Below are 27,669 nucleotides of genomic sequence, written 5' to 3' on the forward strand. Positions count from 1 at the left end.
TTCTTTTGGTTAGACTCATCAACAATTATATCTCATGCTAGTAATCCAAAAATGATCAATCAACAATCTACCTACTTATAGTTTATGTACAAGTCCAACTCTTATACACTCAAATCACTGACCAATGAATCCATATCAAGAAGGAAATGCCATTCATAATGACTTAATTTTATACTTCTTACTGTAAACTTTAAAGCCTAGTAGAAAAATCTTGGAAAGTCATATTCCCCAGCAAGAGAATTGGTAAGAAAATAACCCTAAATTGTTAGTGAAAGTGAAGTTGCTCAGTCGTGTCCGACTCTTTGTGACTCCATGAACTATACAGTTTGTGGAATTCTCTAGACCAGAATACTGGAATGGGTAGCCTTTCCCTTCTCCAGGGGATCTTCCCAACCCAGGGATTGAACCCAGGTCTCCCTCATTGCAGGCGGATTCTTTACCAGCTGAGCCATGAGCATGGAGTCTTAGCCACTGGACCACCATGGAAGTCCCCTTTAATTGTTGCTGCTGCTGCTGCTAAGTCGCTTCAGTCGTGTCCGAATTGTTAGGTAGAAATATATAACATTATCACCAAAAATAAATGATGAGTTTCAGTAAGTACTTTTAAGACAGTTTAACTGTTTTATTTTAAAATTAGGAAAAACCTTGAAATTTGAATATACTCTGAGGTTGAGAAAAAACAAATATCAGAAATCAGGAGAAAGAATAAAGGAATAGAAAAGAAGGAAAAATAAGAGCCCAAACTTAGAGGGCCTTAAGAAGAAAAATATAATTCCAGAATAGGAGGGATTAGATTATAAGCAAATTTTAAATCCAGCACAGTCAATAAATATCCAAAGGAAAAGATTATGATGATTACAAAGGTTAAGGAATATTACATCTGCCAGGAGGTGGGACTCTTAGGGAAGAAAAGAAAATGTTATAGAATATAGCAAAAAACCAGTTATATTTAAAACTATTAACTGAAGTCTTTCAAAAATGGAAGGAATTTTATCTATTTGGCATGGTTTTAAAAATGTAGGCCTGTGTGAAGGAATGGATACTATGAACATCTGGTATGTTCTATTGTATGAGTATTAAAGTGGGCATCTAAAATGAGAAAAGTCCTGAACATGAGAATGCAGACTAATATATTCACTGTCTCAGATGTGATTGGCTAAAATTGAGATCATTTCATCCAATCTCATCCCTGCATATGTGTGGATCAAGGATAACGTGTACCATTGTTCTTCCTCTCGTAAGTTATTAAATGGCACACAGAGGCAATGGAGCCATGCTATCCCGAAAGTTTTCTCCCTTTTGCCTATGCCAAGCATGATTTTTATTCTCTCAAGCCATTTCTTCCTCAAAAGAGTTCACCAAAGTTGTCATCCTTCCTATCAGCAGCCCCACTGGGCTCTGATGAGTGACATCCAGACATTTAAACTCAAAAGCTGCTTCAGAAGGGAGTTATTAAAATTCAAATGAGCTGGGCATATTGAAGAAGAAAACACTCGTTTGCATGCACACCTCCGCATTTGGCCATCCCATTTAGACCCATAGAGCAGGGTCTGGTTTTGTCTTTGTAAATGGGCTTCCGAGGCGGAGGTCAGCCTCCCACGGCCCCCACTCCTCTGGGGTCATCATTAGTAATGTGTAAGGCTGAATAGATTTTCCTTGGAATCTAGTCAGGAAACCTGACAAAAAGGCAGCCCTCTCCCACAACCTGAAAATGCCAAAAATCTGATTGGTAATAAGGCATTTTTAAAATACTTCATTTACTTGTCTTCAAATAGCTTTAATAGCAAGATTTTACATAACATTTCTGATGTCAATTTCACCTGATGTTTTTCAGTTTTGGAACAGAATATATCCTATTGTATCATGACAGACCAATCATAAAAATGTTACATTTTATCAAGAATTTTCCACAAGATTCAGAGAAAATTCACTTCTGCTAAGAAATATGAATCTAGGGAGCAAAATGATATTTTAGTCACTAGAAAAGGAGTCTGTGTTTCATTTGGTTTAAAAATCTAATAAGAACTAATAAGAAATATCTCATGGAAAAATCTCACATTAGCATCATTTTAAAAGTTTATAAAATATCAGTGAGCAAACTAACAAAAACAAACCAACAAAAAACTAGAGCAAAAATATATGTTCCTAGAATTACTCTAGCCATGGAAATTTTAGATGTTCCTAGAATTACTCTAGCCATGGAAATTTTAGATGTTCCTTTAGTACGAATTCAATTTCCTGTTAATGGAGACATCTCTGCTACAACATCTACTTTAAAAAGACTTACTTTATGGCAATATATAAACAACTCCATATTATGTGTAATAAATGACATGGTCATACCTACACATACCTTGTGTGACAATGACATAACATTATACCAACTTTTACTGAAGATATGAAAAGCAAGTTATGCTAACTCACAACTCTAGGATAACAGCACAATTTCTGGAACTCCAGAAACTAAGGGAATTTATGTCCAAGCTATGAAAGTAGTTTATAACTTGGAAGCTCCAGGGACTACTGTACCTAGTAGAAACTTAGACAACAGACATGACCTCTAATGTCCCTTCCAATGGTAAGATTTTATTCCTCCATGACCTCCATTAATCAAATTTTCTTCCTCCAGATGTCTTCATTTTAATTTGTTCAAAGACTTTTCCCCTAAAATTTGGATGGATTTGTTGTAATACAGGCATTGGTTTTGCCCAGACGGACAAAATCAGCCCAACGAAGAATGAAACTAGTAAAACATCAATGAAAGAACATTACATAAAACTGGTTCCTGAGCCACAACACACTCAGTTTGGATCCATTTTTTCCTCAAAGCATAAATTTATAGGTGTGTATCATTAACGCGCATTTACTTAAAAATTAATGTGGGATTATTTTGGCTCCAGTTAAAAACAAAAGCACTAAATCTCTGTCGGTTGTTGGTGGCAGCAACAAAGAATCACAAAGGCATTACTGCAAAGAAAAAGAACACAAGCTAAAATTAAGAACCAGAGCCAGTGATTCCAACAACATAGAGTGATCACACAAAGTTCAAGAAGACCTACCTCCAAGTCAGGTCCTGTAATACAAACGTGTGTTTTCTCTTTTTAGGTCACACTCGTTTGAAACTGACAATAAAAGTAATGTGCACTTATACTTTTGAAATGGCCAAAAGGAAGATTAGATATTAAATTGGTAATTTCAGGAGGATACACAGTATGTATGTTTGTGTATCACTTATTTCGTAGTTGGTCTCCTAGTCAGCTCTACTGCAAAGATGATCTGGCAGGGGAAATTATTCACCCTTTCAGATTTGTACTGTTTAATCTACAGAAGCAAGCTTAGGGCATACAAACTTAACAGGTAGAAAGAAAGAGTCAAGAAATGTGCTCACTTGCCTTTTTTTCCTCCTGTAACGAAGAAGCCAATGGCTGCTCTAATAAAACTGTTTTCAGGCAAATAGCTGTAGTCAGTAGGCACTGTGGAGACAGAAAATGATCAAATTAACCAGTGAACTTGGCAGGACTAATGAAGGAAGGATAATGATCTCATGCTGCCATATCAACCTAGAGACAAAGCGGAGATGTTTATGCCATTAATCTCAGAACAATACTCTGTGGTTGCAACTAATTCTATTAGATTAAGTGGCTGAGACTATGCAAGCAAATCTAAAACGGTGGTAAATCTGGGAGTGGTTGGAAAAAAAACCATAGAAGGCGAAAATTGTACTGAAGTGGTTTAAAAAAAACACCCTTTTCCACTTTGGCACATCAATGAACTCCAATCCAGTGACCTCTGTGTCAGCGAGGAGTCCTAAGCTGGACTTCTAAGCTGAGACCACCATTCTATGGGCTATCAAGGGCATCCTGAGGCAGATACATGAACCATGGAAATACGTCAATCAATATTAATACTAGTCACTCTCTTATTTCATGAGACAGGGACCTCTATGTGACCAACACATACAAAAAACCAGATGTGCCTGCTGACCTGAAATAGCGAAGCAGTAACGTTTATGCTAGTTGAGTCCTGGGAGTTTCTTAGATTCTTTTCCTCCTGGTTCCCCATATTGTTTAATGAGATGGTTTTTACTGGGATAGATGGCTCCAACGGAAAATTCCATCAGAAACGAGCAGTTGTACTTTTCCAGATACACAGTCATTTTCCTCCATAGAACCTGAGTATAAGATGATTTACTACAACTGACCTTGAATATATGTAGCCCATAGCATAACAATGACAAGCCTATGTTAAAAAGCAAAAGCCTGACATAAACATGCTATTTTTACCAGGACATTGAGAGACCACTGTCCTTCAGGACTAGCATTACCAAGGGTTTCCAATATGACAATATTTTTTTTTTCTTTTTCCAGTTTTAATAAGACAGCTTCTCTGGTATCTCAGTTGGTAAAGAATCCACGTACAATGCAGGAGACCCTGGTTCGATTCCTGGGTCGGGAAGATCCCCTGGAGAAGGGATAGGCTACCCTCTCCAGTATTCTTGGGCTTCCCTGGGAAAGAATCTGCCTGCAATGTGGGAGACCTGTGCTCGATCCCTGGGTTGGGAAGATCCCCTGGAGAAGGAAACAGCAGTATTCTTGCCTACTCCAGAACTCTTGCCTGGAGAATTCCATGGACAGAGGAGCCTGGCAGTCTACAGTACATGTGGTTGCAAAGAGTTGGACACAACTGAGCAACCTTCACTTCACTTCACAGTATGACAGCTTTTAAATGTATAAAGTTCATTATGTGGGGAATGCTGTGGAACCATGCCCTATTTCTATAGCTAAGGAGTGACTGAAAGGCAGGGAGACAGTAATTATGGTGGCCCATGTTCCTGGTAATGCTGTCGGTAGACTACCTGTCAGGGGATGTGTGAAACTAGGTTTTAATGAGGAAACTTTGGTACCTAAACCTCCCTGGCCTGAGTCCAAGGGAGCCAGTGGTCAAAACTCTATAAAGAGCAAGGAGCAGATATAGGTCCCAGTGCATTACACTGATGTCTTCCCCAGAAAACCTCCAAGTACATACATAAATTAACCACGTGGGAACTGCGAATATTTTTATTGCTTTTATTTAAAAGCAATAGAAATAGAAAAAATCTTGTTGCAGTAAGCCCTAGGGTTTTAATTCCAAGGCCAAGGAGATGCATATCTTTAAAAGTACTTACCTCAGTCTTTTCTCAATGCCAGGGCCAGAAGAACTCCAGCCATATGAAGAGTCTTTTAATGAAATATGAATGTTATACAACTACGATTACACCTAGTCAAGTAAAAAGAACTCTGTTCCAAGCTTCAAGGATCTGATTCCTAGTTTCTGGATTTCTCACTAAGCTTGCACCTATGTCATGTAATCTTTCTGAGTCTTAGGTTCTTTGTAAAATACGGTGTTAGACTCAACATCTAAACTTATCTCTAAGGAAGGAAGAGAGGGAGAGTGAAAAGAGCACAGGCTTTGGCGGCTGACAGATCTGATTTCAAACTGTGTATTTCCCACTTAACTGCTGTGTAACTCTGGGCAAATCAGGAGACTTCTCCATGGTCCATCTTCCTCTGACGTAAAAGAGGGACAATAACACGCAGCTCTGAGGGCGGCTATGAAAATTAACGCTCTTAACAAAGTAGACAGCCCCACGTCAGCACCCCTCCTTCCAGCTCCCATGTTCTATGACTCCAATCTTACCCGAGGTTCTACTTTGATTTGAGGACAGAGTAGACAGATGAAGATGTCCTAGAAGCCAGATGGCATTTGACTGAAGACCAATCACCCCAGACACACTGATGACCTATGAATGAAATGTTAACAGTTCAACGATGGGCAAGATACAAATTCCACTCAATAAAAGGCCACACACAGAAGGTCACTAATCTTTTATGAGGTGGTAGCTTGGCTGGTAATGAGAAGTTCTATGACAAGATGTACTATCCTCTGTGTAGTACACTAAATGTGGGACATAGAGGTGATCAACAAGTGTTGCTGAATGAAAGAATGAATGAATCTATCAGTCATGACAGAAGGGATCAGTGATTGTCTCAGATTTCACTGAGTCAGACTGGTCTAAAGGAGTTTTCAAAAAATGGGAAAAGAAAATCCCCAAAGTAAAAAGGGCTGGATAGTTGCTTAGGACTAAAATACGTTTAAAAGTAGAAGGAGATGTTATTTGGTTCTCTTCTTTAAACAGTGCTCTATTACTATTTTACCATTCACAATATGTTCTTTTAAATAATATTTTTCATTTATAGATTTTTTACCCAAGTTATAGCAATTTAAGTTTCAGGAAAAATTTTTGAGAATATTTACATTCATACATGCAAAAGACAATTTCTTCTGTTCCAGGATTTGTTTGCTTTCAAAGGCATGAATTACTACAACTTCTTCATGTGGTGAGTATTATAACCAGCTATGTTTAAAAAAAAAAAAAAAAGACAAACAAGTCCACCAGGTGAAAGCCTAGGACACAGAGTTCTACATGTGGTAAGAATGCAACTATGCAGAGAAAATAAAAACGCTTATAAAGAAACATGACCACATGTGAGTAGCAGCTGCTTCAGGTTGAGAGGAGCCTCAGTGATTATTTTTTTAAGCTTCTTCCATTCAATGAACGTCATGACGTTTTAAATAAAAATCTGAAAATATAAAATCATTTCTAAGCAGATGGACATTTTTATTCTTTAGCCAAGAATAACTCTGACAATAATTCACCCAAATACTTTTAGTGACATCTGAACTAGCGCATCTTGACCATTCAGCTTAGCTATCCGCCCTGCCCTTTGGCTGTCTTCTATTTTTCCTTGTCCAGAGGGCCTGACATTCTTTAGAGGGTCAGGTTTAAATTTTTAAGAGAAACCAAAGCAACTTAAGTTAACTCAATAATTCAAGCTTTCTTTTTTTTCCAGAGGTGGTGCATGTTGGTCAGCAAATACAGGGCCCTAAGCGGTTCTCCATTGCCCCTGGAACTCACCATGAATAACCAGAGATTTCCCCATTTTCTATGTAAGACAGTTTGTATCATGAGAGAGAAAAAGACAGCAAAGGGGAATATCTGTTTTCCCACTTAAGGATTTGAAATTCTTCTTCTCACCTGAGTTAAAGTTCTAATGACTTCATTAAGTCTGCCTTGAGACTGAGAGGACTGGATGGCTTCTGACTTCAGCTGAAAGAAAAAGGAGAAATAACCATTCAAAAAAGTAGATAATGATACTCCCACTGTATCAGCTGTCAACATCTAAGCTATGGAATAACTCATCATATGTCCTTATATTTCAAAAACAAAAACCATGAGCTCCTTGAGGGCAAGATCCATGTTTTATTAAATTACTGATATCCCAGGGCCAGTTCAGTGTGGCAAGTAGCAGTCACTTAATAAACCTTTACTGTATGAACAAAGGAATGCCTTAGAATTACTTGTAAATTTATACATCCATATGGGCTTCCCTGGTGGTTCAGAACGTAAAGAATCTGCCTGCAATGCAGGACACTCGAGTTCACTGCCTGGGTCGGGAAGATCCCCTGGAGAAGGGAATGGCAACCCACTCCAGTACTCTTGCCTGGAGAATTCCATGGACAGAGGAGCCTGGAGGGCTATAGTTCATGGGGTCGCAAAGAGTCAGACATTACTGAGAGACTAACACGTTCACTTTCTTTCAAATCTACAGTAGAAAAGCTTTTAAAGTTTTTAGAAACTTTTGAAGCTTATAGAAAGCATAATTACACAGATACATATTTAAACATTACAGATACAAAGTGGAGCTTCCTATTTCGAATTTTTGAAATTTCTTAGGATCCAATTGCTTTCCTCAGGCAGAGAACTTTATGGAAAGTATATAGGTTGACTAGGTTTAATTCCTACAATCCAAATAAAACAAGGAACAAATCTGTACAAAAAGAATTCTTGGCCAAGAGATATATAAAGACACAGAGAGCCCAGTGTAACCACTACCATGAGCATATATCGGTCTTCCTTAGCATGATGAGATACTGGGTATTCTCTCCTTGCTGTGACTATGCACACATTTAGGTGTCACCCCCATTTTTTTTTTACCTGCATTACATCCCCTTCGGAGCCTACCAACGCCACCATGCCGTGAAGAGCTGCCAAGCAAAGCATTGTGGGAGCGCCCTGAAAACAAAGCATCAGAAAATGTCAAGAGGGGAACAATCCTTGGGTTTGAATTTGATAAGAATTATACCACAGAGAAACAAATGGTCAAAATGGTACAAAATTTGTAGGATCAACACAACCTGTATCACTGAACTGAGGAAGGCAACAGACTTGAATAAAGTAAACAAGTTAAAGTTGCTAGATCCCAGGTGGCTTCTTGTTATTTTTTAGTTTTCAAAACCACAGTGCTGTTATAAAATTAAAACACTAACAAAATAGCCAGTTAAAAAAAAAAAAAGAAAAACAACTACAATGGTTAATAGGATGTATCATTTATAAGGCATTAAAAGTACATTGTCTCATTTGATACTGCCTTTTTTTTTTTAATGGTTAAGCTTTTATGGCAGCACCTATAAATGGTCCAATAAAGTGGCTCTTTTTCCTTTATAAAAATATAAAATAACATGCAGGAGGTGCCTTCTACCTCTGTTAGGACAGTTTTGATCCAGGCCGGAAGCAATCTGTTGCCCAAGTCTTCAGCTTTTCCATGTCCACACACAGACAAGCCGTGAATTATGTTTCCTAATGCCAGGGCAAAACCTGAAGTCTGTTAGAAATAAATTTTAAAGAGAGGTGAGAGAAAAGAAGACTGGCACAGATCAAGAATGTTCATATACAGCAAAACAAGCACTTTGAGGGGCTCCTTTCCTACAGACACGTTCTGTTGCCATCTGTACATCAGAGATTTAAAAAACCTAGACCAGTTTGCAATAGAAATTGCAGCCTAATTGTAAGGAATTCAGTTTCAGTGAGTGGTATATTTCAGGAAAAGAACACTGCACTAGTGATTGACTTGGGTCAAACAATCCCAATTCTAAGAAGAGGGTTAGAGTGAAAATATCAAGGTGACTCACAAGCCCAGTCAACCTCCAAACAAGAGGAGAAAAAGCCCTGCAATGAGCACAGCATATGAAAGTTCTACATTTTGGTGTTTGCAAGATCTATTCTTTTTTCCTGCTATTTACATTAACTTTATTTTTGTATTGAAGTATAGTTGATTTACAAGGCAAAATCTATTCTGAATGTAAGCCAATAGGCCTATAACCATAAAATAATAACAGTAAAATACAACATAGGCTTAACATCTGGGCTGAATCCTGTAATAACCCACAATGGCCAATATTAAGACTTTGGAGAAATCTAAAAAATAAACAACCAAGCAAACAAAGTACAAACACGGAAATTCTAGAGCATGCATAATCAGAAGGAGCATTTTTTCCCCCTCCAACTTTAAAAAATTATGGCAAAATGCACGTAACATAAAATTTGAATGATGCTGAAGCTGAAACTCCAGTACTTTGGCCACCTCATGCGAAGAGTTGACTCATTGGAAAGGACTCTGATGCTGGGAGGGATTAGGGGCAGGAGGAGAAGGGGACGACAGAGGATGAGATGGCTGGATGGCATCACTGACTCGATGGACGTGAGTCTGAGTGAACTCCGGGAGTTGGTGATGGACAGGGAGGCCTGGCATGCTGCGATTCATGGGGTCACAAAGAGTCAGACACGACTGAGCCACTGAACTGAACTGAACTGAACCATTTTAAGTGAACAGTTAATGGTATGAAGTACATTCACAAAGCTGTGTGACCATCACTCCCAATCATCTTTAGAACCTTTTTCATTTTGCAACATTGAAGTTCTATACCGATTAAACTTTAATTCCCTATCGCTCCTGCCTCAGCCTCTGGCAACCATCATTCTGCTTTTCATCTCTACACTTCTGATTGCTCTGAGTACTTCATATCAGCAGAAACATGCAATACTTGTCTTTTTGCTATGGGCCTGTTTCACTCAACATAATGCCCTCCAGGTTATCCACGTCATGGCCTATGTCAAAATTTTCTTCTTTTTGAAGGCTGACTAATATTTCAGAGGGAACATTTTAAGAGGTATTTCATTTACATTGCAGTAATCTAAATTTTCCTATATATTTAGTCATGAGCAGAGATTCTCTGCTTCGAATTTGTGGAGGTTTTACTTGATTATTCTATGTATTTTTATCTTTATGAATTTTTGTCTCTAGCCTTACATAACTCTTCTATTCCCTAGCCATGTGCTTTAAGATTTTATACAGAGCAATAATTGGAGAGAGCAAAAAGACGTTCATACTCATACCAAAAAAGAAAAAAGTGTCTATAGGGGATAAAGAGAGAAAAAGATGTCTGTAGATACTGGCTAAAGCTGTGGATAAGAATTAGACGTTTCTCATTTCTGGGCACAAAAAAATACTTCATTAAAAAGTCAAAATCAGAGTAAATAAGAACTAGGACTTCAAAGCAGCCTGAAACCCACATAGAAATAACCAGAAATTCCACCTGCTGGCTGTTGTCCACTAACAGTCGAAGCTTGTTCATGATATCTTCAGCCTCCACTGCCTCAATGATGCCGGCACTGAATGCAGATGTACATACACAGCTGATGGTATAGGCAAGGACCTGAGGAGAAAAGACAGCAGAAACACGGGGCTTCATGCGGGGAAATGAAAGAACACGGTTTAGTCAACACGAATACTTTCTCACACTTACTCCTAGGACAAGGATGGATTCGAGTATGCCCACTACAGACTGGGCACTGTGCTGCCACCTAACTTATTTGTTGCTGTTGTTATATTATTGTTGCTGCTGTTGTTTAGTCACTCAGTTGTGTCTGACTCTGCAATCCCATGGACTGTAGCTCACCAGGCTTCTCTGTCCGTGAAAGTTCCCAGGCAAGAACACTGGAGTGGGTTGCTAGTACATCCTCCAGGGGATCTTTCCAACACAGAAATCGAACCTGCGTCTCCTGCACTGGCAGGTGGGTTCTTTCCTGCTGAGCCACGGGGAAACCCCAACTTTTATATTTCATAACAATATTATGAGATAGGGGTTATTACTTTCTGGATAAAAGTTTTGAGGCTCAACTACACATAGCTAGCAAGTGACAGAAGTGAGATTGAAACCTGGGTCTTTAGACTAAATCAAAAAGTTCCTTCAACAGTAGAAGTAGAGTTTCATCACCAGTGGACACTGCTAACGGCAATGGACTCTGATCCAAGGTCAAACAAGAGAGGAAATTCAAAGAAGTAAAACGCTGCTACATTAAGATTCCCTAGTAGAAGCAGTGGAGCATGGTAAACGAGGAAGGTAGGTTTCAGAGTCAGATAATTGTGTAAAATAGGGATAATACTATTTACTTCAGAGCACTGGTGTGATTTAATATGCAAATGAATAAATAAGCGAACATATTATAATCTTTTAAAAAATGCTGGGAGTAGAAACAGAATATTTAAGTGTATATCTAAAATTGACCACTGACTGGCTAAGTAACTTTAAGCAAGTCACTCCATCAGTTTGAGCTTCCTTTTTCCCAAATCAAGGTGACGCATCCCTCTCTGCCTTGGCATTTTCATGATGAATCCCTCCCTCACAAAGATGCTGTTAAGACAAAGTAGAAATGTTCAACTCCTCATACTGGTTGATACAGCATGAAAAAAAGAAAGGCAGTTTCTAAGGTAGAAATTGGATAACAAAAATCAGAGGAGAGGAAAAACCAAAACTGCTTGCTTGAGGCCTTCTAAATCAAAACATCAGGACAGACAGATGCTTCAATTTACGAAAACCTTGTTTTCCTTTATTAATCACATTGCTCCTTGCTTATGACATTTTCTCCTTCAGCTTAAAAAAACACATAGTTTCCAATCATGCTCTGCACCACTTTAAACATGGAAATGCGGTGCATGTCTTAGAACAAAACTTCAAGCCCCTGTACACCAAAGAAATCCACCGATTCAACAAGGCCTATTGCTGAAAGCAGAGGAGCCGAGCCGGGAAACACAGCAGCCATTATGCACTCATCAATAGATTGTGGGCAGGCTGGGAGAAATAGGATCTGCTCTAATGAGAGGGAGAATCTGGCCAGGCCAAGAGGTCGGCCCAGGCACCTCCCAGAGAGAAGAGCCTGGCGACGAGGCTTCACCTGGGCTCACAGACACACAGGCCTCAGACGACCTGGTGGACACGGTCCACACACAGACGGGGGCCCAGGATCCCGATTCTGCATATTTTTGGCGCCATCACAGAAAAATCTTTTCATTAAGTGTGGCAAAGGGAATTTCCTCAATAATTTTTCACGCTGGCTGACATGAAAAAAAAAAAAAGAAATCAAATGCCTTTTGGATCTGTAACTTCTTAAGCTTATCCCTGGCCATTTCTTAAAGTTATATTTGGCTTGATCCTAATTCTAAAAATCTACATTTAACCTTCCTCCAGAAATCGCAGCTTTCTTAGAAACTGCCTTCTCGTGATGCTGAGCTAGGGTTCTGTATTCACTCAGGGCTCTTATCTTATATGCCACATGTAAGTCTAAGTTGATTTAAACAGCTGCACTATTTGAAATCCTTATGATCTAATATATAGGTTGTTTGCCATTCAGATTTTCTCCTTAGCCCCGTTGAAATTGAGGAAGGATTTAGTTTCAGAGTCACCAAAACAGGGGAAGCAGAAAATAAGCAGCGAGAGGAAGACAAAAGCCCGCAGAGGAAAGGGAAGTGGAACCTTGGTCCCCTACCTCCTGGAAGGTTCTGCTCTGGCTCCTGCTGTCATCCAGGTATGCAGAGAGCTTCCGAAGCGAGGCTGCCACATGAACTCGGGACTCTGTCTGACCGCTGTGACTCATGAGGGATAGGACGAGTCCAACTCCCAGTATACAGCCCGTGCTTGGGTGCCAAAAAAGATGAGGAGTGAAAACTACAAGAAATCCATGCCCTCGCTCTTCACTTATCACGGGAGTCACCAGTGCTCTACAACCCAAGGTGAGCTGGCTGGATTTTAACTGCAGATTGGTATACATGCACACCCTATAAGCCCCCCACAAGGATTGTTGTTGTTTAGTCACTCAGTCGTGTCCCCACTCTTTGCGACCCCATGGACTATAGCCCACCAGGCTCCTCTGTGGATGGGGATTCTCCAGATAAGAATACTGGAGCAGGTTGCTATTTCCTTCCCCAGGATACCCACCATCCAAACAGGTGTCTATGGCTCATGCCAGTGCTGTGTACCCAATGGAGAAAATAGATAAATACATCAAATAAATACACGAAATAGTTTGACAGGTTCCTCCCTGGGGGTGCAGTGGGTAGGAATCTGCCTGGCAGAGTATGGGACACGGGTTGAGTCCTGGTTCAGGAGGATTCCACATGCCTTGGAACAACTGAGCCCACATACTACAACTACCGGAGCCCATGAATCCTAGAGCTGTGCTCTGCAACAAGAGAAGCCCCCTCCGTGAGAAGCCTGTGTATCCCAACTAGAGAGTAGCCCCCAAAATAAAGAAACCATTTTTAAAAAGAGATAGTTTGTACAGTAATTATCCTTCAGCTGAAACAAAATAATTTTTAAAAAACGAAACAGTTTGACAAACTCTATATGAGAAGGAGGTACAAAAATGAGTCAAACCAGTTCTATCTCTGCATTTAGAGAAACGCTGTGGTCCCCTCCCCACTTATGATGAGAGCGCTCTGATTAACTGCATAAGGAGAGAAAAGCCTAAATTTCAGGGTATGATCTGAGGACATCTGACTAATAACAGGGTGGGGAACAAATGCAAGGCATGGTTACGAGGTACTGCTAAGAGCTTCATGTTTCCTAGTCAACTTCAACAAGTGGAATTTCTGTCTCAAAGAAACTGTGTATTTGTCTGCGCACAATGACATTAATCCTCTTCTCCCCTCTGATCCCTCCAAGTACCACCGGGTCAGGAGAGAAAATGGACAAATGACAGGCTTGTCAAAAGTTACCCCATGTGACAATTCAATTGGAATCCTGAGCTTTGTGCCCCCATTCCCCTGAAAGAATACACATCCATTTAAAGAAAAGAATTATTCTCCCAGAAAACCTCTAGTCAGTATGATAAGATAATGCAGCTTGAGGGTAATTTTTTACTCTTTTGAAAAAGTTCTTCTATCATCACTGTTGTTTTTCAAGTTGAGGAAATGCTGAGTTTTTCAGAAATCATCCTTACTCTGGTTTGGCTTGCCTTGCTTCCTGCTACCTGCTGCTTAAGAAGACATTCCAGGGCGTCTCTCCAGGAACATATTTCAGTGCCCGTATGTTATATGTTATGTCATTTTACTCTTACATAGCATCTTTGGCTGGCATCAAGACCCTCACACGTTTCTCAAACATGATAGTTACTTCCCCTGACACCTCTGTGACAACGGAGCTCCCACCTCTGATAAGAGATGCCCAGAAGGATGGAGGGGCTACAGGATTTGCTCAAGGTCAGGCAGAGAGTTTCCAGAAGAGCACAGACAGAAGACGAGATTTCTTAGTCTTCCCAGTCTGAACCCAGCCCCTCTAGGCACCCTGCGTGATGCCAGGATGGAATGCCTATGCGAAGGCAACATGTCTCAGGTGTGTTTTCCCAGGTTCTATTGCACAAAAATCTGGCATTAGAAAATCTTGTATCAAGCAGTTACTTCAGCAACACTCCAAGTCAGGCAAGACTGCTGTTTTGGCTTACATGAACTTAACAACAAGCTCAACTAGCATAATGCATATTTTAACCAGTGAAATCAACATCTAACATCTGAACATTATGTGCTTTAGAGACAAATCACATTTCTGAAAGAGGAAAGGCTGCTGTTGATTAGAATGGATTTAAAGTCTTTGTTTTCATTTATACTCTACAGTAAAGTTTTTTGGCCATCTTTCTATATTGATGAATATAAAAACCGGAAATTAAACCAAAGATATAGTTAGGCAAATGTGATTAGTACTTTAAAATTTAACTTCTCCTTGTTTGATTAAGTAACTGCTACTTTTGCTAATACCCTGTACTAATTCACTTCAGACAATTTTAATGATAAATTCTGATGAAGATTATCTGGGAGTTGATTTAATTAGTGTCCACATTCTTCACCACCCTCCATGAGGGTGGGTACCTTTTCTGTTTTTTTCCTCAATATTTGTGGCACCGAGCACCCTGCTTGACAGGGACAGGCATTCAACCAACATTTACTGAATGCTAAAGAACTGACCAGATGCAGAGTTTCAAGAGAAAATAAAGCTGAGAGAACATTTATCAAGGAAAAAAATCCTACCTCCTCCCAAAAAACCCCCAGATTTGATTCTCATGTTCAGTTGGAGGCAAAATTGATGAGTGGAGGCAAAATTCACCAAATATAGCATCCAAGATTCAATCAAGAAAACCTGATTTCTATTTTTTGCCAGACTAACTTAGGAAAGAGGTGTCAGGTTCATGAGGGAAAAAGATGCTTCTTAAAGCTCCCTTAACTACTGGGGTTCATCCTTTTCAAATAATAGGCAGGTACCTAAGCCTTGCTTTTCTGGGCACACAAAAATCTCTATCCCCCTCCTCTTTTGCCATGGGCACAAAGGTCAAGAGAAAGACATCCCGGTTTTTAGTTCACATTTATCTAAAACTTATCACAGCAGAATTATTTTTGGACAAGGTTATCATCCATTGGTATAATGGTTTTTAGCTGACCATATATGGGTGCCAATATAAATATGTTAGATTGTACGCATCTATTGACCTTCTGAACTGTTTCCATCTACTCTAATTTGCTCCAGCATACACCAAGAAGGAAGTCCTAAAGCTTCATTCCTGATGTTTCCTTTTGATTTCTGAATCTTCTGTATTTTAATGTATCTTTTGTCCTAAGTCTTAAAGATTCTCCTAGGTCTTTAGTTCTCCTAGGTGCCGACAAAGGTGCCTAGTTCTCCTAGGTGCCCACAAAGATTTTCCTAGGTGCCAACAAAGGTCCGTCCAGTCACGGTTATGGTTTTTCCAGTGGTCATGTATGGATGTGAGAGCTGGACTATAAAGAAAGCTGAACGCCAAAGAATTGATGCTTTTGAACTGTGGTGTTGGAGGAGACTCTTGAGAGTCCCTTGGACTGCAAGGAGATGCATCCAGTCCATCCTAAAGGAAATTAGTCCTGAATATTCATTGAAAGGACTGATACTGAAGCTGAAACTCCAATACTTTGGCCACCTGATGCAAAAAGCTGACTCCTTGGAAAAGACTCTGATGCTGGGAAAGATTAAAGACAGGAGAAGGGGATGACTGAGGATGAGATGGTTGGATGGCATCACTGATTTGATGGATATGAGTTTGAGCAAGCTTTGGGAGTTGGTGACGGACAGGGAAGGCTGGTGTGCTGCTGTCTATGGGATTGCAAAGAGTCGGACATGACTGAGTGACTGAACTGATTGTCCTAAGTCTTAAAGATTCTCCTAGGTGCTTAGTTCAGCATTTCTACACATTTGCCTCATTCTAAGTTCACTGCTCTACCAGCTCTAAACTGAGATTAACTTGGGCAGAGGTAGCTCTCACATCTTTCTGTCTATTGAAAACAAAAAGGAGTTGTGTAGATGGTGTCTTAAACAGATGAAATAAATTATGTTAGATACAAATTTGAGGTTTTAGACTTGCTAACATAAATCCCTTATAAGAATACTAACAAATGATGAAGAGAATTTGAATTTTAAAATGGTATGCCCCATTATGTCATTACTTATTTGAATCTCTTATCCAAGAGTATTAAAATATCACTGGCAAAAAGAAATTCTGTCTTAAGATCTATGCAATTCTGACATGTATGTTGCTATATCAACTGAGACATGATATATTTTTCTAAAATTAACCAGAGATGAATCTTTAATTCCCTAGTTTATTGTAGGTTATTCTGCAGATTAAGTAGTAGGCCATCTAATAATTAGTTCTAATATAAGTTAACATTTGTATAGCGCTTTGCCCTTTACAAAGTGCTATTCAAGTGTTATATTTGTAAAAGCTCAATAGTAATTAACCAATGCTCAGGTCATCGATGGATAACATGACTTGTTAGGGCTGGGAGGACGGCAATGTCCAATAAATACCACTAGATGGCAGCAAAATGTAAGTGATAGGACCCCAAATACCAGGTGCTGCGTTCTCTCAGCAGGGACAGGTCCATTAAATCCAAGAAGGTGGTGAATTTGCTTTGGGTGAATTCTATCACTTGAGGCAGCATGCTCCTAGATCTATTAACTGCCTCCAGGTAATACTTCCAGTATTTCAGGTGAGGGAGGACCAGACTCCTGTAACCTCACTGGATGGGGGAATATTTTGTGCCATGAGCCAAGCATTCAGGTCTGCGTCAAGTTAGAATTTCTGTTTTGCTTTTAATGGTGAGCAATATCTGCACAACGGGGGAGAGGGGGGGCGGAAATCAACACCACACTGTCAAGTATCAAATTGCTTTTTGTATCAATTATTTTTTTCTTTCTACTGAAATGTATTCTCCATGCTGTGCTAAGCAAGAGAAAGAAAAGTCTGACAACCTGGGTTTTTCTCCTGATTCTGCCACTGAGGGGTGTGACCTCGAACCAGTGTCCTATTTGAGACTCATTCTTTATCTGTAAACCGAAGTGATGATGACTCCTGCTTTAGTATCAATATTTAGGGTATAATCAGGGCTTCCCATGCAGCTGAGTGGTAAAGAATCTGCCTGCCAATGCAGGAGACGTGGGTTCGATCCCTGGAAAATCCCCTGGAGTAGGAAATGGCAACCCACTCCAATATTCTTGCCTGGGGAATTCCCATGGACAGAAGAGCCTGGTGGGCTACAGTCCATGGGGTTCCATAGAGTTGGACATGACTGAGCAACTAACACTTTCAAGAATAAAGAAAGGAGGTAAGAATGAAGAAATAAGAATCTTATTACTATATTATAAAAATTTTAAAATTTTATAATATAGTAATTTTAATTACTATATTAATTTTAAAGTTAAATATGCTTAGACATATGAAGGTTTTTGATGTATAAATATCCCTACTTTGGCTAATTCAGTTATCTCCATGGTCCTCCCTATACTCAAACAACATTCCTATAAACTAGTGGAGACAATACACGAGAGTCACTCCTGATTGTTCCAACTACCTGAAAGTTTACAGCAGGCTAATCACATTCCCCACCCCCAGCTTTAAACACCCAGAGCTACAGATATGTTGAACACGTTTGGGGCCAGGCAGGAGAAAGAAGGAAGTGGGGAGGGGAAGGGAGAGAAATTTTTCTTACTCCTTGGTTGTAAAAGGCAACAACACCAACATATGAATTAGGCTCAAAAATCTTCATCAGCCCCCAAAACAGTTAAGGACCCTAGCCCTTCCATTAATCATTCTCTAAAATTTGAGACTTCAATTATGCCTCCAAACTCTTTCTTTGCCCATACTCACAACCATACTCTTAACATGTCATCTCATCTCTGAAGTATTCAACTTTAAAGGGTGATAAAGCAGGTGCATATCAGGGGTTCTTATTCAACCTTAGCTTGCATGTGAAAGATCTCATATTTGTGAGTGAGAGAGTGAAGTTGCTCAGTTGTGTCCGACTCTTTGCGACCCCATGGACTTTAGCCTACCAGGCTCCTCCCTCCATGGGATCCTCCAGGCAAGAGTACTGGAGTGGGTTGCCATTTCCTTCTCCAGGGGATCTTCCCGACCCAGGGATCGAACTCGGGCTTCCCGTGAAGATCTGACTTCACTTACACGTGATGAAATATGTGATACGTTCAGTACTTCTACCATTACGCTCTTGTAAGTCTGAACTTAACAGGTGAGATGGTATGGAGGTCACTTTAGATCATCAATTCCTAAAGGCCAGACATTTAAACACTGATAATTTTGGTAAACACTGATGTAATTCATATTTGAACAGTACCCATGATAGTATGAAGGACATGAATTAATAGATTGGAAGTTATACTAGGTTATAATAGATGCTTATAATCTGTTGAGTTTCCTATTAACTTCAACCCCAGAAGATCTAAACACAAGCTTCCAAAACATAAGAAGGTCCAAAAAGGTCCAGTGCAGGTTCTCACTGGTGCAGTATTTCAGAGGGCATAATAAAACTGCGTTTATCTTCCCACACTAACCACATGGATGAGACAAAGCATTCAATGTCTCACTAAACCAGTATGTTTAACACCGTTTTTTGAGTTTTTTTCTGATTATTCTCTTTTGTTTTTGTTTTTTATAACTGGAATGAGGAAATAAATTTTAAGATATCAGTTTAATAGAGAAAATCTTTAAAATGCACAAAGCTTCTTTTGGGGAAGGGATCTATTAATAGTGAGGAGGGTGGGAACGCCTGGTGTAACCTCTGTTTGTTTCCATTTTGATGCCTCTGACACGATTTCATAAGGAAATCTAAATTATGAGTCAAAGCCTCTCTTAGTCAAATCAAATTCAAAGAATATTTTCAACAGGTCTTTAAAAAGGTTATCATACATACACATCCCCAGACAGATGTCTCATATGATAAGTACAAGACAGAATCTAAGGTATTGGAAACTTAACGACAGCCACAAAATGACATCTGTTGCTCTGTATGGTAACAATTGTCTATTGTCCAAGTTGTCTATTTTCTGAAACATGGTTTTCAGAACAAATAAGCTTTAATTACAGATTTTTAAAAATTATTATTCTGAGTAAAGGAATTCAGGACTGGGTCCTACAAATATTTCACCATAGAATGAAACGTTTTATAGCAAAGAAAGATCCAATCTCTGAGCATCAGAGAGGGAATGGAATCAACATACTTGTATTCAAGACTAGGGTCAAAGCAGCAGTTTTCCAGGGCATCCAAAGACTTCATCAGAAGAAGGTTCATCTGTTGGCTAGATATGTCACTGGGTGAAGACCAAGAGCGAAAAATGAGTTATTGAAAATCATGCAACTCTCCAACATATTTACTACGCAATATTTTGCTCTTAGTATATTACTGAAAATCATTTCATTAAAAAAACATGAAAGTAGCAAACAACGATACTGATGATGCACACATATCCTGCAGACAGAGAAACTGAGTCAAAGAATTCATTCAATAGTTAGGTTTCTGAAACATTGTCATTACTTGCAAACTCGTGTTTTGAATTTTCTCAGCTCACTCAAATTTTAAATCACTGAAAAACAAGAGCTCAGAATTCCAAAAAGAATATTTCTAGAAACGCTAAGGTGACTTTCCTCAGAGGATGAACTAACCTGCTCAGCTGATGCCATCAATGCTCATTCCAGATCCATCTGGCACTTCTGATTTTATGTGTCAAATATGAAGGTTTTTCAGTTCTATTTTCTTTTTTTTAAAGATGTGGAAAAAACCTGGCCCTTTATTTTTCTGCCGTTATAAAGCAGTTGATGTGGATTTTGTAACTATGAGAACTTAGTGAGAACTATGACTTCTAGGGTAAAACAAAACTTAAAAGGTAGCTCTGTCTGTTCTTTCAGGCAGAGTTGTGGGCTTCATCACCGACACTTTATTATCAAGGGGTCTCTGCATTTCAGCTCTCTGGCTGCAGTCTTGGACCATGCTGAGTGGAATGCAGTTCCAGGAATGCCAGCCAGCCAGAGAGCACTTTAAGTAATATCCTCTCCAACCAAGACTATAGAGGTTTTGCCTGGGGTGAAGGATTACATTTTGTGATGAGAAAACACGCACACAAGCACACACAATTTTAATAGTTTTAACTAAGTAAGTCTTATAGATGTTCTCTGGAGCAAAGTATACTTAAATATCCTAAACAAATGCTAAAGAGGCTGAACTATTAATAGAATCCTCTGGGAGTTACGACAGAAGCAAGCTTTGGAATAATATGCTTTTCTGAATAAATTCTAGACTGGAATTGAAATTCAGGAGATTTTTCATAAGCCTTAGCAAGAAAAAAAAATGGTTTGAATGTCAAAATTCTTTTACACAAAGTGACTTTTCATTTTTGAGACCAAGATATTGTCCTGATCCTATTGTCATAAAGGGCCATTTTGGGCCACTTATTTGATGTCATTGATTATTCAGAGTTAGTAGCCCCCAAAACACTTTAGTTTTGGAAAAAATAGAAATTTTCTCCAAAAATGTCATTACCTGGTAAAGACTGTCATTATCTAATAAAATATTTATTAGTACCAAAAGACAAATATTTCAGATTCCCCTGTTCTATGAAATTAGGACCTCCCTAATTCATTTCCTACTTTTATGAAATAGGGGCTTCCCTGGGGGCTCAGTTGGTAAAGAAGCCACCTGCAATGCAGGAGACCACCTGAGATGTGGGAGACCCAGTTTCAATCCCTGAGTCAGGAAGATCCCCTAGAAAAGGACATGGCAACCCCCTCCAGTATTCTTGCCTTGGAAATTCCACGAACAGAGGAGCCTGGTGGGCTAGTCCAGGTGGTCACAAGAGCTGGACATGACTTAGCAACTAAAACCACCACCATTGTGAAATAGTAAGGTGGGAACCATGAATAATTACATTAATGTCTGCAGTACTAAAACACCAACCAGAAGGAGAATGTTATCAATGCAGGATCATTATGGCAAAGGTAAAATCTGCAGTTACACCGTGGGCACTCTGCCAGAGGAAGAGCTTTTGGCTGTTCTTCCCCAGGGTTTCCTGCAGATGTGGTCAAGTCAGCAGATAGGGGTGGAAGGCAACATAAGAACCAGGGAAGGATGCTTTAGGAGAATCACTGTAGGTTTCTCCATGTAGTAAAATTAAATTTACCACAATATGCAAGTCTGTCAAACCCTAAAACCAGCAGCATCTCCTCCTAAACTAAAAAGAAGAGAGCGAGAGCCAGGACAGGATGAAATGAGTTGTCTGGAATTAAAAACTGCCACGGCTCATTTTTAGTTGTAAAACATGTAGCTTGAAAAGATACTGAAGGAAGAACATGAACACAGATGGTGAAGAGACTGCCATTTGTAACACAGAAGCAAAGCGGGGAGGGGGGAGTCACTTTCAAGTTTTAAATCTTTAAAAATACTTTGTGTTCTACCACTCACACACAAGATAAGTAACAGTCCATTCGTATGCAAAGGGCAGCTTCTTGTTTGTGTCCAGAACCAGGCCTGTGTATACTAATACTGGTGAAGAGAACAAAATGAATATTCTGGCAACGTTTCATTTATGATCACAAAGACTAAGCCTATCTTCCCAAATATTCCATAGATGTTTCCAAGGGCTGAAAATGATCATCTGAAATATAGTATTTCCCTAGATCCACAGCAGTTCTCATAAAGGTTTCACATACTGAGTTTGCACAAAATTATGGGAATTAACAAATGTAAACTTAACCACTGGTTTCAAACAGAAATCTAAATATAGCATGCTGCTAAGTCACTTCAGTCGTTTCTGACTCTGTGCGACTCCACAGACGGCAGCCCTCTGTCCCTGGGATTCTCCAGGCAAGAACACTGGAGTGGGTTGCCATTTCCCTCTCCAATGCATGAAAGTGAAAAGTGAAAGTGAAGTCGCTCAGTCGTGTCTGACTCTTAGTGACCCCATGGACTGCAGCCTACCAGGCTCCTCCGTCCATGGGATTTTCCAGGCAAGAGTACTGGAGTGGGTTGTCATTGCCTTCTCCCAAATATAGCATAATGTCATCCAATTTACCCACATCAACACCATTTCCTGCCTTTGGACAGATGGTTTCTGCCAGCTAGGGAAGCATCAGGACTGCTAACATCAGAATAGAATGCCTCTCCCCACCGGCCCTACTATTTCCAATGGAGGAAAATGGGGCTGAAATTCCAAATCAGTGACATCTAAAGATTCATGATCTTCAAATATTCATGTTGTACCACACTACCATCAATCTGGATATAAAAATTCTAAGATCAGTTATAAAATAAAGAATAAATATAATGAACACCAAAACTAAAGTCGATTCGTGCACAAGGAAACTTTTTCACTAGTGGAATTTTCCACCTGGGTCTTTGATATTCTATTAGCTTCATTCAAGAGTAAAGCTAGCAGTCTGCAAATGAGCAATCAAACTGAATAAAGCACCCAGTATAATATGCACAGATTAAGACTCTTTAAGGATTACTAAAATGTAGCCAGGGCACAGGATAAAAGCAATACTTAAGACCAGTACATGCAGTCCTCAGGTGATTCAGCAATGCCCGCACCCTCAGGCACAGGGCTACCCCAATCTTTCCTCCCATTTTATAGTGATATCAATGAATGAGCAGTTATTTTCACCCTTATAAACCAGAAGGAAAAGATGCTTTTTAAAATTTATAGCACCATATGATTAGACTTTCCTCATGTCTATTACACAGGGCTTTCATCTAAATGTGAAATGATTTTCAAGTACTCAATCACTTAAAAAAAAAAGCAACCCTTAAAACATATGAATATCTCTGTGATGGTATTTGAGAGAGACAAATTCATTCATAAAAGAGAAAAAAGGATCAACCTGCTCAAATTGAAAAGTTTAGCACCACAAATAGCTCAGATATGATTTGAGTGAGTGTGTGTGTGTGAGAGAGAGACAGAGAGAGAGAGAGACAGAAATCAATCATCTAAGTCACAAAGAGGAAAAAGAGGAATATTTTAATAAACTGTACCTGAGTTTCTCCTCACACAGGCGAGAGAGAAACATCCCCAGTGCGAGGCCCATGTGGATTTGCACGGCTTGAGACTCGTCAGCCCTTGGTTTCCCAGGTAACCTGGCAGTCAGCATGTTCAGGATTTCCTCAACCTTCTCTTTGCAAGAGATAATGAAAATTGGCACAAGGAGAGACAAAGCCGTGGCGGCCGCGGAACGGGCAATGGCACTGGCCGTGTTTTCACCGGAATAGGATTTCTAGGACATGCCAGAGAAAGAAAGCAAGGGGTTGGCCTTTTGTTTAAAACATGAAGGAAGCACACCTATCACGAAAGCACGACACAATACAAGCTTCTGTTAAACCCACCCTCGCCACCCCAAAAACATTATTAAAGAAACAAATATATTTCCGTGTTTATCTACAAGTTACCTTTTTACTCTTAGGAAAACAATTTGCTGCTAAGCCATTGGTTAACTAATAATATCCTTTTAAATTTGAAAAAACAAAAACAGTGTCTCTTTTTAATGGGTGTGCATTCCCTCACTATAAAGCCTGAAACAGTTCTGGTGTTTTGAAAGCCCACATGTGTATATAATGAAAAAGCTCCAAGTGAAGCTATCCAAGCTTGGAGAAACCACCGAGTCACATTGTACATGTCCAGGAAGCCAGGAGTTTTCTGGGAGAGAGAAAAGGGGTTAGGGTGGGGGCAGTTCAAGTTTAGTTACAGAAGGATAAGTGTAAGTATAGCACAGGGAGCTATTGGCGGATCTCCCAAAAATTTTGGTGGGAACGTTTCCCAGTAGATGGATTATTTCCTACAGGGGGTTAATTCCTTTTAATTAAAAAGGAAGTTGAAATCCTAAAAGCCTCTGGTTACAAAGCAATAACCAGCTATTCAAAATGAAATGGAGAGCACTATAATGCTCCTTTCCTATATGTAATTATGGGAAAAGAAATGAATAACAGCCCTAATAAAATGACAGGGCAGCTGAATCTGAACAGCTTGTACAAGAATCCTGCGTTAGAGAGTTCCACCAGACATTATATACATTTATCAATATGTCTCAAGTGAGGAAGAAAGCCCGTTGATCATTCCTGAGCATTACCCACTTCAAATTTGCAGACGCACAATAAAGGCCGTGTTGTCCCTTGCAGTCAAAACACATTAAAAAGTGTTTTTAATTCTATCCTCATTTGCTCTCTAAGCTTTAGTCCTTTAAGGATAAAAAGCAAACATGTGCTAAGGGATTCTTTAAGTTAATACAGCGCTATTATAATGACAATGCTACTTAAAATGACCCAGCTGCTAGGACAAAGGAAATAAAGGAAGTGGCTTTTGAAATAGCGGTTTGAAAAAGTATAATAACGCAAGACTTATAAAGGTAAGAGGCAACCTGGAGCTGCCTAGTAAAGACATTATTTTTACTGGTTTGTAAGAACTAAGCGGCACTATTAGAAATCTAATAGATATCCTGTCCTGCTGCATATCTGAAGCATATAGCTACTGCAAAGACCTCCATATAAGCTAACAAGTTTTTCATCCATCGTTAAAGAAATAAGAACACTTCTGACAGAAAACAGATTATCATAGGGAAAGTACTTCTTCGAGCAAAATCTATTTTCCAATATAATTATATGTTATCTAGTAAGTAATTTTTTTTGTTCTCTAGTCAAAAAGCTGGTTCCTGACCCTCAGCCCTAGAGGGGTACACACCAGGTCCAGGGCAGAAGCACACACAGGGGCACACAAATGTTGCAGAAAGAAGACCTGAGGCGATGAAGTTTCAGGCTAAATTCATAATCTTAGCAACAGTTCAGGACCTGCGCTATATTTTCATTCAAATCAGCTATAATTCTCTGCTACTCAGCTGATTGTCCCATGATCCCTATAGTTCCCTAAGCAATGGATAGTGATAAGGTAGAACCGAAATAACTCCATGCAGATACAGAAATACAGCATGCACGACAGCCAGTTAAGGGAAAACAAAACCTAACCAACAAAGTGTGGTTGCAATTTGCTTCAAATCTTAGCATATAAGCGTGAAGAAAGAGAATGACTAAGTAACAGGTGCTTTTATATGACCAACAGCATTACTTGGTATTTATAGAGCATTTTGCCTTTCCATTTTCCCATAAATTATATAATTGGATCCTCACGATCTTTTATAAAGTTGGCAAAGTGCTCATTTTTACCTTCACTTTACAGGAAGGGAAAAATCAGATGATAAGTTAAGTAGCTGTCAGGTCAACGGTCACAAAACTAATAAGAGATGAAGTTGGGGCTACAATCACTGCAGATAATACTGTTCAATAATTTCAATTTATAAATAAGGATACAAAGGGCCAGACCAATGAACTGAACTTCCTGTGGTCACATATCCTGAAATGAAAAAAGCTGTGACAAGAAACTTAGGATCCTACGTATTCAGCCAATGTTTACTTTACTTCAACACTTGCCTCTGATTATACATTAAAATAACTTAGAAAGCTTCCAAAATGTTGATACCCAGGACACATTCCAAAGCATTTAAATCAGAAGTGAGGCCTACACATCAATATCTCACACACATATATATATATATTTAAAGTTCCTCAGGTGACTGTAATGTACAGTCAAGGTTGAAACATATCTAATGTATAGCTAAGGCCAAGATTTACATTATATCATAGATTTCATGTGAACAATTGATCCTAGAATCAACTCTTGAGTTTCTAAATTATTTTTTGTTTCTCAAACTTACATGATAAAATGAGGAGAAAAAGTGTCCTCTGGGTTGGTAGTGGCTATCAACGATGACCAGAAGGGTATCAAATATCATGGAAACCCAATCTTTCACTGACAGGAAGTGAGGCTGAACCTGCAGATGAAGGAAAACATGAAATGATAATGGGAAAAAAAGAAAAAACCTAACCATTGTTTCTAGATCCCGGGTATGACCTCCTTCTGTATAAAAGAATGAAGAGCTATTAAAAACTAAACTTCATCTGCCAGGACCGCACGAAGTAGACAGGTATTTGACAAATACATATCCTCCCCTGCACTCCCACGTAAATAAAGTTTACCTTTCAGACAAAACTTAGCAGAGGTGAGAGGATGGGGGCAGCAGAACAGAACCATCTGAGAGTTCCTTACAGGGCTCCTGTGTTCAGTGAGGATAATATGGAAGTTTAAAGGGAGAGATGTGCAGGGAAGGCAAATCAAACCTTCCCTTTCTGACTTGTCATTTCAATAAAGCAGCCAACAAAATGTTTTGACCACTTCTAGCTTTGTTGCTTATTATCACTGTACTTACCATTCACACATCATCACAACAACTGCCCAGTCAAGTAGATATGAAAACCTAGATGATCTTCAGTTTGGAAAAGAAGAGGAAAGAGAAGAAAAAACAAACACAACAACCACAAAACCCAACTCAATAAAAAGAGAACTTGGTTTTAAAAATCATTCATGACAACAGATGTCAAAAAACATTCATTAATTCACACGGTAACACCCAGGTGGTACTGTAAAAGTTGAAATAGTGTTAAGAATCCTTGGAATTAATTCCTTGAATCAAAGAAGATCTGCTTCTTAAGATCTTCAGTTGTTGCTCAAATGCAGATTTGAATGAAGTTTGAAAATTTCAACTTTAGTCAAATAATGAGGTCTTGAGTTCATGCTGCTGCTGCTGCTGCTGCTGCTGCTGCTGCTGCTGCGTCGCTTCAGTCGTGTCCGACTCTGTGCGACCCCAGAGATGGCAGCCTACCAGGCTCCCCCGTCCCTGGGATTCTCCAGGCAAGAACACTGGAGTGGGGTGCCATTTCCTTCTCCAAAGCATGAAAGTGAAAAGTGAAAGTGAAGTCGCTTAGTCGTATGCGACTCTTAGCGACCCCATGAACTGCAGCCTGCCAGGCTCCTCCGTCCATGGGATTTTCCAGGCAAGAGTACTGGAGTGGGGTGCCATTGCCTTCATGCTGAGTAAAAGTCAAAGGCGAGGTCATCAAGAGTAAAAGAAAAGCCCTGTCTTTGGCTTGGGTGGCTTCTCAATGTTTTGTGGACTATGTGCTTTGTGGACAGGACACAGATTCAGGGAATAGAGAACAGGAGAGCCTAGAGCTCAAACTCTGAGCTAGATCTCCAGTTACTACTGAGGCAAAC

The 27,669-nt window shown here is 39.5% G+C and overlaps 1 protein-coding gene across 2 annotated transcripts in view; it reads right to left on the reverse strand.

The window, feature by feature from the left end:
• The window catches only part of FOCAD (focadhesin), a 305,616-nt gene that overhangs the window by 43,198 nt on the left and 234,749 nt on the right, over positions 1 to 27,669 (reverse strand). For both annotated transcript variants that reach the window (XM_027549147.1, XM_027549148.1), the window contains 10 exons: positions 26,273 to 26,389; positions 23,550 to 23,788; positions 19,747 to 19,836; positions 12,704 to 12,851; positions 10,474 to 10,593; positions 8,580 to 8,702; positions 8,036 to 8,113; positions 7,076 to 7,147; positions 5,677 to 5,779; positions 3,393 to 3,473 (listed from right to left, as the gene is read on the reverse strand). In XM_027549147.1, the coding sequence (XP_027404948.1) occupies positions 3,393 to 3,473; positions 5,677 to 5,779; positions 7,076 to 7,147; positions 8,036 to 8,113; positions 8,580 to 8,702; positions 10,474 to 10,593; positions 12,704 to 12,851; positions 19,747 to 19,836; positions 23,550 to 23,788; positions 26,273 to 26,389 (1,171 nt within the window). The remainder of the gene's footprint in view (positions 1 to 3,392; positions 3,474 to 5,676; positions 5,780 to 7,075; positions 7,148 to 8,035; positions 8,114 to 8,579; positions 8,703 to 10,473; positions 10,594 to 12,703; positions 12,852 to 19,746; positions 19,837 to 23,549; positions 23,789 to 26,272; positions 26,390 to 27,669) is intronic.

Source organism: Bos indicus x Bos taurus, chromosome 8 (genome assembly GCF_003369695.1).
Source record: "Bos indicus x Bos taurus breed Angus x Brahman F1 hybrid chromosome 8, Bos_hybrid_MaternalHap_v2.0, whole genome shotgun sequence".
NCBI classification, from domain to species: domain Eukaryota; kingdom Metazoa; phylum Chordata; class Mammalia; order Artiodactyla; family Bovidae; genus Bos; species Bos indicus x Bos taurus.